This window comes from Oenanthe melanoleuca, chromosome 10, assembly GCF_029582105.1.
Source record: "Oenanthe melanoleuca isolate GR-GAL-2019-014 chromosome 10, OMel1.0, whole genome shotgun sequence".
NCBI lineage: Eukaryota > Metazoa > Chordata > Aves > Passeriformes > Muscicapidae > Oenanthe > Oenanthe melanoleuca.
The window spans coordinates 89,459-103,009 of record NC_079344.1 but is presented as its reverse complement, the minus strand read 5'-3'; the positions used below and the strand labels follow the sequence as shown (position 1 = coordinate 103,009).

The 13,551-nt window shown below is 43.8% G+C and overlaps 1 protein-coding gene and 1 long non-coding RNA gene across 3 annotated transcripts in view; both read right to left on the bottom strand.

Moving 5' to 3' along the window:
* Nucleotides 1-6,786, bottom strand: part of MAP1A (microtubule associated protein 1A) — a 48,136-nt gene extending 41,350 nt beyond the window's left edge. The window contains exons 1-2 of the mRNA XM_056500102.1: nucleotides 6,580-6,786; nucleotides 1,977-2,078 (exon numbers count right to left, since the gene is read on the bottom strand). Coding sequence (XP_056356077.1) covers nucleotides 1,977-2,078; nucleotides 6,580-6,715 — 238 coding nt within the window. The 5' untranslated portion in view covers nucleotides 6,716-6,786. The remainder of the gene's footprint in view (nucleotides 1-1,976; nucleotides 2,079-6,579) is intronic.
* A 392-nt stretch (nucleotides 6,787-7,178) lies between these two features.
* On the bottom strand, nucleotides 7,179-13,530 carry LOC130257518 (uncharacterized). Of its 2 annotated transcripts, none has more exons than XR_008841333.1 (4): nucleotides 13,375-13,530; nucleotides 12,635-12,733; nucleotides 8,794-8,905; nucleotides 7,179-7,655 (listed from the first exon to the last, which is right to left on the bottom strand). It is a non-coding gene; the product is annotated as an uncharacterized LOC130257518 (long non-coding RNA). The 2 variants fall into 2 exon arrangements; XR_008841332.1 differs by having other exon boundaries at nucleotides 7,188-7,655; nucleotides 8,778-8,905; nucleotides 13,375-13,517.
* Nucleotides 13,531-13,551: the final 21 nt, after the last annotated feature.

Below are 13,551 nucleotides of genomic sequence, written 5' to 3'. Positions count from 1 at the left end.
AGTGGTGTCAAACATTTACTGCTCGTACATGTCTGTCAAGTGAGAAACCTCCTTCATTAAACAGAAGGTTTAGTAGAACTACTCTGGCTTTACAGTAACTGCTGAGCTCCAGCTTCTCCCTAACCAGACTACAAACATCAGCCTTTAAGGGAATGATATTCTCCAATTAATGCACCTATGAAAAGAATAGTTTTGTCCTTCAGATATCCTACTCAGCACACCAGTGTGGAGGTACGTGTCCCTCATATAAGGAGAGGAAAATCAGTTGCAGGGACTCTTCCCTTTGCCCACAGTAAGAACTAGAGGGTAGGTAAAGTGCAGAGCCAAACACAATAAAAAAGCTCTAGTTTTATCTATGTTCATCCAGAAAATTGTGATGAACAACACCTTCAAAGGGCTGTTACAGCATACACAGCAAGCTTAAAAAGAAAATGAAAATTATAAAAGATTCCTTACCATCAAAATAGTCTGTAAAAAATAGCTGCTCAAGCAGAAACTGCAAAGCTAAAAGAGCATTTTAAACAGCAGCTATATTCCAAAGGATATTATCTGATAGTACATATGGAATGCAGACAAGGCTGTTCCCAGTTTTTGAGCTTTTTCTAGATTGTATTATCAGTTGTGACCTGAACTTTCTCTTGCAGCAGTCTTTCCCACTTCCTCCTCACAAACCTTGCCACAACCACAGCTTACTGCTGTCACTGAGAGAAACCTGTCTGCATGCAAGATCCCACCATCAAGTAAATCCTGGGACAGCATAACTGAACCAATGGTGACTCTTCCCAGACAGACACTCCCCCTGCCTTCTACTGTAGCTGCTGCTGCTTTGCTCAATAGGCCTGACAATTGGTAAACAGACTTGCAGCTCCTCAGATCCATCACAGAAACCTCGTCATAGACTGCCAGCACATTCATCACCCTCTGTTCCTCAGGAACAAAGCTAGTGAAGAGAGTGGGATACATTTTGCTGACATTAATCCAGATATTTCAACTATGACTTAGAAGAACTCTTGGGCAATTGTTATACTCATGGTAACTTATTAGTGCTCTAGTCTATTTGTACTATAGGCCCTGTTACAGCAACTTCAAATTGAGACAGATCTGCTGACTGTTCCAAATTATGTTTCATACACATTATTTTAATCTCATAAGTGTATACACACAACACCATCTTGCAAGGAGGGAGAATTTCCATCCCCGTGTTAAAAAGTCACAGAGAAGGTGAGACCTCTCAGTCAGAGACACATTTGAGAAGTGTCCAGGTACTTTCTTTCACACCTGTCCATTAGAAGAACAGCTTCCCCAATGGAAAAAATCAGAAGCTTTGACAAGAGTGTAAAACATACAGTGAGCTATAAGATGTTATTATATAAACCAGGTTTTTCAAGTGTCATCTGTGCTTATTATAGTAACTTAATATATGTTATATAAAAGTATTATAAACAGAGTTCGAGTTTTCTACAAGCTAAGCAAGCCAAATTTCTAATGGTTAGTGCCATTTTTTAAAGCTCTTATTCACTGCTCTCAGGAAAGGGAGTTTGAAGAATCCAAGAAGTCATTTGGTACTCTTACACATTATTTGCAACACCTTTTGTGCATATGAACACATATTCTAAAACCTGACAAGAAGAGATCCATAATAAATACTTTAGAAAGTAAACTATTTTGTGCCACCTGAATAGGATACTGGATGGATGGATGGATTCTAACTTCTCACTGGTTAAAGAGGCTTTAAAGCACCACATATTTCTATTCAACTCTATTCTCAGTAGCAAGATCTTTAATTTTAAGGTAAATTCATTGTATCCAACATGCTGTTACGGTTGTTTTTCTTTCACATTCGGCTCTGCAGAATCCTGGGCAAACAAGTCACTATTTGAATCACAATTAGTTTTATTCTTTGTTGCTGGTGTGGGGTTTTTTCCCAGACCCAAAACAAGACTTAAAAGTTAATGCATATAAACCAAAAAGCTGACCTTTGACTTCAGAAGAAAAATGAGCCAGATGTCGAGTTACAAAGAGCCGCAGTTGATGATTCAGATCACAGCACAGAGTATCAATGTTCCAGGAACGAATTCCTGTCAAAGTAAAAAAAAAAGAAAAAAAGAAAAAAAAAGGGGAAAGAAAGGAAAAAAAAGAAAGCTGTCATTACCATTACATCTACTCCAGAAACAGAAGTGGACAAAGAAGTGAGGACACACAAAGACCAGGGATGCTCTACTAGATGAGCTTACTTAGGATGGAGAAAGTCTTCAGAAGCAGAGGACCATAGGATACTCACCTTCCATAAAACATTTCTTTCTGAAGGACATGCAGTGAGCAAGTCTCCATTCAACTTGGACTTCATGCAAGGGAAACCAATGAGAGATGAGGCCAAATGAATTACACTACCACTTAACCAAAAAAACAGATGATGTTAGTTTTACATCTGCACTCTCCAGCACTAGTCACCGGTAGAGATTAGCTACTGTGTGGTTGTGCTACTGAAAAACTCATAGACATCAGCTTTTTTGCCCTCACAGCCTACGCATCCTCCAAGTAACAAAAGCCCCCCACTCCTCCAACTCGCTCTGCCTAATCATTCCTCCAAAGACACTGATCCCACTGAGATCATTTGAGTCTATTCTTTAATCTTTACAATCTTTGGCAGCTAATTGCCTTCATATCACAGCAGGAAGGTGCTTCTGCTTCCGAAGTGGCACCAAGCCATACTGGGGAAGTCACCTTCAGACCTCAGTGTGAGCAAGTGTACATCCTGGAGGACACCAAACACTACAGACCACAGATTTTCACATCCCAATAGGGAGCAGCCTTTCCTAGATGGTGTGACTCTACACTGTGCCACAATGAACAAAACCAGGACATCATTATGAATTCCTATTCCAGCATCTGGTGCTGATGTGCAAATGTTGAAGGCCAATGCCACAGACTTCCAAGCTGAAACAAGAATTTCAGCTTCAGTATTTTTTTATGGAATCCTCACTGAGAGCTCTTTCACCATCTCTCTCTTGCATAAAATACAAAGTTTTATTGCTTCTATTATCTACTTTCTTTCAAGGCAACCATGTTAATTTTCCATGGAGATATCATTCCCATTTACTGCAGTTCTAGCTGTCCATGTTGTGCAACAGTTTTTGCTGGCCTCTGGTGGGAGAGGATCCTCAAGGATACATGCTCCAGCTCTCTACACATGCCAAGGCACAGTAATCACTGCATCACACAGGTCAGTAGTCTCAAGGCCTGTAGAATCTACAGCAGCTAAAAAACCCTTTGTGTTTAGTTTCTTTTTCTGGTGACAGCTGACACAGTGGAGTAGCAAAGCTTATTTATGTGCTGAAAGTTGGCACTTCAGACTGCACAAAAACCCCACAGTAAATCATCTAAACTTCAGGGGGAAAAAGAAAGGAAAAGAAAAGAAAAAAAGAAGAAAAAAAAAAACAACCGGAAAACTAAACAACTTACCAGCACAGCACCTTTCAATTTGGACATGAAATACGAACAAATGAAACACATACTAAAAAGACATGGAGCAAGAAGATGGACAAAAATCCATCTATTTTCCTATGCTACACCCCAAGAGAGCATAATTGTTTAACCAAATGCCCAGTATATGAGAATCTTAATGCAGCACTGCTGAGCATTCTGACCTGGACAGGAACAAGGTGGCACTCTGCAGGGCAAATCCTGCTGACTAGCTGCTGTGTCATGGTCGTCGTGTCCCACTGCAGCACTGAGTGCTATTTGAGGTACTGCTACATCCTCTAGGACGCAGAAAGAAGAGATGCTCTTTCGGAGCAGAAAGGGAGGAGTGGAATTCTCACTTATTCTCATACTTAAAACAATTTATTCAACATTTTCTTCCCTACAGGTAGTCTGAGTTTACTCAGAATGTCTCCCAGTTTGCCACAATTCCAATTTATCACTCCATGGCACATGAGCCAGAACATTGTCCTTACTGATTAGAATCCTCTACCATCAGAGTGCAGACTACACCACAATAAGGGCAAATATTCAAGCACTTTGCAAATGCAAAGACTAAGCAAGGGACCATGTGACTCATCAGTTTTCCATCTTATTCTTTATGCCCTTGTGAATGTTTTATTTCCTGCTGAGGTAATTGGATTAAAAGATTTGGCATTTCTCCCCAATACCAGACCTAGTCTTCCGGATATTGAACAAAAATTGAACAAAAGTAACAGAAAAATAAAACTGGCATTTCTTAGACAATATTTTGGAAAAAGTGTTGTTCAGGTATCCCACAAATACACAATGTCAAGCCTACAAAGCTCTACACCTGGAAATGAGCAGGTTCCTATAATATCCTGAAGCTGCTATTGCATTATCCTGAACCAAGGTACAGAAAGAAGTCCAGAAAAATATACTTCTTATATCAGTCAGGGAAAGAGATTTATTGACTGAAAAAAAAAAAATCTTTAGTTGTTTTTTGTTTGTTTGGGGCCTTTTTGTTGGTGTTTTTTTGTGTTTTGGGGTTTTTGTGTTGATTTTGTTCTTTGCTTGGGTTTGGTTTTGTTTTGTTGTTTTTTTGTTTGTTTGTTTTGTGCAGAGGGTGCCACAGCCAACAGAACAGACACAAAACAAACTCTAGTTTTTCATCCTCTGTATATTCACTGCTCAGCTGCCTGTTCTGCCTTCACATGAGCCCTCTACAGCAGCTAACACTTAAATGGCAACCATCATTTCCACATTTCTTGAACTCCTTGAGTCAAGAGTGCAGCTGTCCACATCATAATATGCTGACTATTGACAATGCTCAAGATTGCTGTCATTTTAACTATTCTCCTTCTTCATATCTTTCAGTTTGCAAATATTGATCCATTTTAAGAAGAGGTCATTCTCCCATTTTGTAGTGGGGAAAACTCTAACTTGTTGGATTATTCCATGTAAGTGAGAGAGGAAAGATTGAAATCTAGGTTTCCAGCTCCCTGAGAAACTCACTTCTACTGCCAGTAACTTACTAATACTTCTGAAATGACTCTTTCTCATGCAAATGAGTGTTTACATTTGGCAGAATTTCAGCAGGTTTCTAGTCAGAGAAGGCCAAGTATAGAACTTATTTCAATTTCTACTATGGCAGCTAGAATTTATGTTGCAAATAGCATGTTTTTCCTCTGCAGTGGGAAATCTCAGATTACTGGCATATGACATCAGAATGAAATCCTTTAGTACACAGTCTGATCTGTCACATTTCAAAGATTCAGAGAACGGATAAGAATGTAGGTTGGCACACCAGTTCAGTGAAGTGCCAAGTGAAGATGATCACCCTGCTGTGCAGGAAGCAGGAAAGGCCCCTTCAAAGAAGGTCTGTCAGAGGCCAGATGGTCATAATCAGATCTACCACTCCTGACTAAAGCCATCCCTTGAAAAAGGGAATTAAATATTCGTCATGAACAAAGTGGCCTGCCAACAGATAGCTGGAAAAGATACTGAAGTGAAGAAATTGGACAATATTTGACATTTTCATACCCACCCTTTTCTTAAATTGCACTGTCCATCTGTTCTTCAGTACTGCTGATGCTTGGGAAGAAAATAGCCACAGAATTATGTCTGAATAACAGTTTGGCCAATATTGTCCCTGGCATATTTCAAACCTTGGAAATGGGGAGCTGAGGGGAGGAGTAAAGGTGAGTCAGAATTTATATTTATTTTATTTATTTTATTTCTCAAAGGTGTACTAACTGCTTGTTAGAACAAGAATTCCCTTAAGATCCTGATGTAATTGATCAGCTCTTTGTCCTTTTGTCAGAAACTATCAGAAACTGCCACAGGGGAAAAACTATCATCAGATCACCTCCTTCCCCCTTACTTCTAAACAGCACTGCATCTAATATACAAAGACTAATTCACTGCCAAGGTCTCTGGTGTTACTAAAATACAGATAATAGAGGAGAAAAGAGGAGAGGCAGGTCTATCCTGCATTGTGTGATTCCTGAAGCAGCTCGCTGTGTGGCTTGTCCCCCCTCACTCTGCTCCATGCAGTTGCTCTATAGACAGGGAGAAGACATACCACAACAGACCCCTGTTCACAGCCGTCCCCGGGACCTCGAGGAACAGTCCTGAGGGGAATTCCTCCAATGAGACCGAATTTTGGAGTAAAATGGAGGTAGGATTTAATCTATCAGACCACTAATTAAATAAAGACTAGGGGGAAGGAGAACCATGGAACGTCTTTAACCTTTACGATGCGCATTAGCTACACGTCACAAATGCACATAAAGCAACGATGTTGGAATTACAAACAATAGATGCCGTCTGACGCCGCAGAGACCGGCCCGCATTGCGCCGGGGATCCGAGCCCCGCCCGGTCCCCGCGGCCCGACAGCGCCGCGCCCGCGGCCTCGGCCGCCATCCCGCCGGGAGCAGCGGACACTGCGGCCACACGGCGGTGCCGCAGGGCGGGGAGGGCACCGCCAGCTGCGCCTCGCCCCAGGCACCCGCAGGGACAAGGCGGCAGCCGCGCGGCCCCGCGGCTCTCAGGGGCAGGCATCGCGTCCGTCTGCCCCGGCCCCTCCGGCGCTCCCCCCCGGGCCCCACCGCGCTCCTCCCCCCCCCGGGCCTCACCGCGCTCCAGCGCCCCGCGCAGCGCGCCCCGCTCCGGCTCCGTCCCGATCTCCCCGATCACGGCGAGCAGCGCGTGCCGCCGCCCGCCCGGCAGCGCCGCCGTGTCCATGGCGACCGGCACGGCCGCCGTCTCCATGGCAACGCCGCGGCGGCTGCTGCAGCGCGCCGTCACTGGCGCGCGGCTCTTAAAGCGCCCTGAGCCCCCGCCTGATTGGCCGAGCTGGCGCGGGGTGCTGCGCTACTGCGGGGGGGGGGGGCGTGGTCTGCCCCAGGCCCCGCCCCGCCCGCGGGCCCGCCCCGAGCCCCGCCCCTCCCTCAGGCTCTCCAGCCCCTCGCTGCCCCGGCCGCGGGCGGCCTGGCCTGCCTCGGCCCGGACCGGACCCACACGGCTCCGGCCGCGGGCGGCCTGCCCTGCCTCGGCCCGGACCCGCCCGCTCCGAACCCGCCCTGCCCGCCCGAGGCCGGTCGCGCCGGCACGGCGGCTGCCGGTGAGCTCCCGCCGGCGCTGTGGCGCGGGGTCTTAGTTCCTTCGGTCAAGATGGGCAGAGAGGTACAGCGACCAGCTCGGATGCTCAAAACCATCGGCGGAAAGAACAATTCAGGGGTGAAGTGGTGTTGGTTTATGGTTTGGTTTAGAATTTAGTTATTTAAATACTGAAATGTACAGAGATTTTTAAATGCTTGGTGTTGCAATACCCACAATAAACCCATATAAGACAGCAGTTCTAAAGATCCAGGGGCTTGGTATTGTCATTCTCCTCACCATTGCTTGGCAGTGAGCAGTACCTTCCTGGTGGCTCTTCCTTCTGTTCAATTAGAAGCAGGTGTAATGGTCTCCAGTGATAAATAATGGGATTTCCTGGATTCCAGATGCTACAAGAAGAATCTGAGTTATGCCAGCTGCCAGTGCAAAGCTGATGTGGGCAGTCCATGGCTGTTCTGGCAGGCTGTGGGGTATGCAGGAGCTCTTACTGTCCGGGGTGACCAGAGATGCCCTGACTTTGGGTACATGTCCTTGCTGCTCACAGTTCTGGCTAGCCACAGCTCAAAGGCAGTTCAATGCAGATGGCCTTAAACTGAGACAGAAGAGATCCAGATTAGATAATTAGAAAAATCGTTTCCACTGTCAGAATAGTCAGACATTGAAACAGGTTGCCCAGGGAAGTGGTGGAGTCACCACCTCAGGCAGTGTCTAAGAGGTGTCTGGATCTGTTTCTGGGTGATGGTTTAGTGGTTTAGGGATTACAGTGGTAGTGCTGCGTGAATGGTTGGACTGGATGATCTTGAAGATCCCTGCCAGCCTTGGTGATCCTGTGATTCTATGTGCAAAAGCTGAGTAACCCCAAAGTATGAGAATTCTACAGGCTGAACAAGGGAGAGCCACCAAAAAGTAGTTTCAGGTGGAAACATCCATGTCTCTTCTGACAGAAAAGGAAGGACCACCCTGCGCTGATGCAGTTGGGTGGAAAAGCAACCCAGTTATTATTAAATGTCACAAGTCAGCAATAATGCACAGTTTGTCCTAAAACAGTGTCAAGTTCTGCCCCTGCAGTGCGCAGGATTTCCACAGGTGAGCTATAGTTTAGTAACTTGATGGGCAGATAAGGCAGCATCCTGCCCTTTTTCATTCTTTCGTGCCCACCAAGACTGCAATTGAAACCTCAGAAGGTTCAGAGAGTTGGCATTTTGGCAAGCATATGTGATTCTATAGTGTCACAGGACTCCGACAAAAGATAGCAAGGGAAAAGAAAAAGCAACCACGGAAACGGAGAAAAATACAAAATAATTATCTCTGCAGGCTACAGCTGATGTTACTAGCTTGTGGAGTTTTCTCAAACTAAGGTCTTAAATCAAAAGATCTAGCTCTCCACAGATAAATTAGGAGATATTGCAATAGGTCTTTTGCACGTTAAACTATGGTGACACCACTGGCTATGAACTTTATGAACTAAATCTTGTAAACAGGTAGAATTAGTGTATCAAAAGGGTTTAATTCATTCCTGTGTGTTGTAACCTGCATAGCAGCAATAATTTAGTTTTCAAGGATTGCACTGAACAGGTAAATAAGTGAATAAAGCAGTAAACCTGAAAATAAATGCCAATGCACATTGAATTCTATCATGAAAGTAGGATTGTAGATCATGGAGGGAAAACATGACAACAATACATGAAGATAAAATATTCAGGTATTTTCGTACAAGCTGATAGAAGTACCTTCTGTTTTCAGGGGATTCGGTCTTAGTGCTTGCTGCTTGTTTTTGACATGGTAGCTTTCCAGAGCTGCAGCTTTTCACTGCAGTGCAGAGATGCTCTTCCAGTTGGCTTTCTGCCAAGGAGAAATGAAACAGGAGACATGCAAACTGGAGTGAAAGCTTAAAAAGAATATCCAAACACAGAGACTAGAAGCTCTGGGGAAGGCTTTATAATGAAAACACTAATTCTGGTGATGTGATCCATTTGCATTCTTCAACTGTACCATCAATTCACAGAATGATGGTATTTCTGTTGCTTTCTAGAGTGAATCAGAGATGTCTGTGGTCATGGTAGAATTGCAGTAGAAAAGGCTTGAATCCTAAGCAGGTGTGCGCTGCATGAGACAGGGAAATAGGGTATTTCCAGCTTCTGAAGTTGCTCCTTTTCCCTGTAAATTCACACTCCAGAACCATATAATAGACCCATATAGCAATTATGGTGTAACTTCTGCTTTCATGCGCTGCAGCAGTAGCTGGCACCCCCATGAAAATCAAAAGCTGACTGGGCTGAATGCAGGTGTTAGAGGTCCTGACAACACAGAAGGAGAGTGGCAAAAGCAGACTAAAGGATTACCTCATACTGAAGGACGAGTCACAGGTAGATGACCTTTATAAAAAGAGATTTACAAAGTAGGACCAAAATAGTGTAAAAAGGATTTTCATAATATTGTGAGAATAACAATCTACAATTACTCAGTCTTTTAGCCTGGAATAATTACTTCCTGTCCTTCCCAGCTAAAAATTTCCAAGTGAATGAAAATACTTCAGGGCATCAGAGACCTGTGATAGTCCCTATGTGAGGATAGTGCCCTTTGATGGTGGTGAAATACGGTATCATTCTGGCTGTGACATTTCTAAGGAAAATAGATGATTTCCTGAAGGGACTTTGTTCAGGCCTTGATTTCTCCTGTGGTGAACACAGCCATCCTTCCGTGGAGCAGAAGGACCTACCATTCATAATGCTTTTATGTACAGAATGTATTGTAAGATACAGAAACAGAGAGCCAAGGCTTTCACTTTGACCAAACCACATTTTTGCTTCTATTTAATCCCATGGCTTTATCAGAGTAGTACTCCTATTCCTCTCATTTTTGTCTTACAGAAAATGTGGCAAGATCCTGTGCAATTTGTAACGAAAGTCTGATCAAGGCCAGGATATAAGGGCCTATGAAATCATCAGGTATATTCATTGTGTCAAGTGATACAGAGTGTTGGAATGAAAGACATGTTTATCAGACTTTGAAAGGTCCTAATTCGTACTTTTATGGCAGTCCTTCTTCGAAACCTAGGTATTTTTATTCAATTAAATATTAAATATTAACTGGCCATAATCCATACCTCTTAGTTTCATCTTTCCAAATAACTAAAATCAGTCAAAAAAATATAGCTGAAATGGTCGGGCAAAGTACAAGTTAAAAAAATCAAACATTACTGAGACTTCTTTGCACACTAAGATTGCCAGCAGCCTTACTGAGCAGTGCAAAGGAATGATAATACCACACTTTCCACCATAATTGTACATATGTCTTTCACAACTTCTCCTGCCCCATAGAGTCAAGCAGTGATTTCAAACATTTCTCCAGAAAAAGGTGCTGACAAGCTAAATGATCCCGGCTTGAAATGAAATAGCTCAATTGCAGTATTTCGTGGTGCATTTTGTGCGACTGAATAGGCTCTACTGTTCAGAGAAGGTGAAACGCAAGTAAAGGCGCTAGAGAAGCTCATTTGTTCTGGCAATCACGGCGCTGTTCGGCATGGTCAAATATCTCATTTCTCGATGTGGCATTTACACAGTGAACACTCGTGTGCTCAGGCTTCGACAAATTAAGCACGTACATGCCTTGCGTTACCGGTAAGAGCCATTGCCTGAGGGGGCAGGGGCACGCCAGCGGCGGCTCGGGACGGTACCGGGGGCGGTACCGGGGCTGTGCCAGCGGCGGCTCGGGACGGTACCGGGGGCGGTACCGGGGCTGTGCCAGCGGCGGCTCGGGACGGTACCGGGGCGGTACCGGGACTGTGCCAGGCGGTGCCGGGGCGGTGCCAGCGGCGGCTCGGGGCGGTACCGGGGCGGTGCCGGGCGGTATCGGGGCGGTGCCAGCGGCGGCTCGGGGCGGTACCGGGGCTGTACTAGGGGCGGTGCCGGGTCTCTACCGGGGGCGGTACCGGGCGGTGCCAGGGGCGGTACCGGGAGCGGTTACTCTTTGACTAAGCTTAACTAAGGTGTTGGGTATCTTCGTTTGTTGTAACTAATTCCCATTTGAAATTAGGATCTGGAATTTGGTCCTTTTTCTAGGAATACAATGCAGTTTTGAAGATGGTGCTTGGGGCTGCATTGAGACATGTAGAACCAGATTCAGAGTGCAAGAAGGGAGAATGAGGAATAGCAGTCCTGCAGTCCTTCCACCCACAGTTAGTGGTTAGCACTGGAAAGGAGTGTTTGGACAAAAATAAAACTATTGCAAATTCTGTAAGATACAAGAAATTTGGAAAAATCCAAATATGAAAAATCAGTCACCATACCTTCATTCGTTGGAAGTCTGGAAGTTGGACAAGTTTTGTTTGAAGCAAAAGGAAGCAAATATTAATTTTGGTCTTTTATTCTTTCTTAGACAAAGGTAGCCATGTCCTGTTCATAGTTTATAATTAGACTCAGAAAAAAGGCAATCTGCCAGCTGAGGAGAAATACTTAAATGAAGACATGTATATTACAAAGAAAGCAGGGCATTTCTTTTCATAGCATCATAAAGCTGGAAAAAGAGATTACAGATTTAACACAAAAAGTGGACAGTCAGCTTTAAAACACACACAGATTTGGCATTTACAAATTTGACCACCTGGACTGAGCTTTCAATTTTGTCCTATTCTGATTCATGCAGAAGTACTGAATTGCAAAAAAGCAAGACTGGAAGGAGATTCTGGAGATAATCTAGTCCAACTTCCTATTTCAGACCTATTTTAGACTTACTTTTCAAATACTTTTTGCTTGTTTCTCTTTAGTCTTTAATTTACCCCTACTTGCAGTTCATGAACACAAATTCAGTTGTCCTCTAAACTGTGAATATTATTGTGAAACAAATTATTTGCCATCAACTTTTTTTCTATCTGGAGAATATTATGATAGCCAAATCCTTTGCCATTGTCTCACTAGATGCAGGGCTTAGCTTAGGCCGTGCCAGTGCAGAGTACAAGAACTACTTCACACATCTAAGGTATGCATACTAGACACAAGTGGAATGCTTACTCTTTGCTCCTTTTTCTGTGGCAGCAGAATGACACTGACTCAGTTTGTGAGGCACTATGGCCCCCATTGCTTTATTTTGCAGAAATACCGTACAGTCCAGCAGTATTTATGCACTCAGTTATTTAGTCAGTTATTTAGTTTTATATAATATTTTTTTCTTACCTGCATTGTATTGCTTTTGTCCTTTTTTCAAACCATTTTAAAAAAACACTTTCTTCTACTACTTCTAGTGTCTCTCAATTTCAGATTGCTAGTGGGTTAATAAGTGTACTTATTTTGCAATCAAAGTGATTAAACAAAACAGTGGACTAGGAACAACACGCTGACGCTCGAAACCTCAGTCAAAAGTACTTGTTTTGAAATTAGGATTATTACTTTCTGAGGATGAATACCAAATGAGTTTTTTACTTACCTTATTGAAACTTTATCACTGCTATGCTTACCTGGTTTGCTTATGAGAATCCCATACAGATTCTGCTAAAAGTCTTACTATAGTAAAGTTGTTATTCTGCCACTCACGTCCTGTTGCTCTGCCATAAGCCATCAGATGGATGTTACGCACCTTGTCTTTAGAGATCTATGTCGGCTGCTCTCTCCTCTCCTTGGCTTCCGGATGCAAACCTAATTCATCTGAGGAGTTGTCATCAAATTTTTCAAGAATCTGAAAGGAATTTTGAGAAAGTGACTGGCACATTTTCTATTTCTAGTCTTCATTATCCACTGTGAATTTTGTAAGGTAACTGTTAATGCTTCTAAGAAAAAGTTCCAACAATACTGCTTAATATACATGCCAAGGAGCATCCTCTAGGATTTGAACAACCCGCCGCTAAAGCATCCCTCCTGTGTAGCAACTGCAAATATTTGTAGCCTGTTTAATGCTCTCAACATGTATGTGCAAACTTGGATTTCTCATTACACACAAAACTTGTAACGTACTAATATTTACAGTGTTTCACTATGTACAGCCTTTTATCTATAACGTTGCATAATAAGAGGTTCTTCCAGGCCAGGTACCATTTTTTTCAGATTCTGTGATTTTGTTTCTACAAGATTTTTAAATAAAATATAGAGAATTCTCATCTATAAAATACAGAGAGGTGCAGAAATAAAAAAAAGAGAACTTGAAAAAGTAGATTTACATTAGGCTATTCGAACTCACTATTTTTCAGGCAAGATGGTGAATGCTGGAAAGATAATACTGTCACAATCATGCACAAGGCTTCTTCGATAACGGTTTAACCATAAAAACACAGGGAAATTAATCAGATTTCACTCTCCTGTGATATCCAGGAAAGGACATACCCGACGGGGGCTATCCGGGGTGCGGGGTCCGCTCCGGGGCGGCCGTGGTTCCCATCCTGCTGGGTCCCGGTCCCGGTCTCGGTTCCCATCCTGCTGGGTCCCGGTCGCGGTCCCGGTCGCGGTCCCGGTGCCGGTCCCGGTGCCCCCCGCCCTCCCGCGTCTCCCCGGTAACAGCGC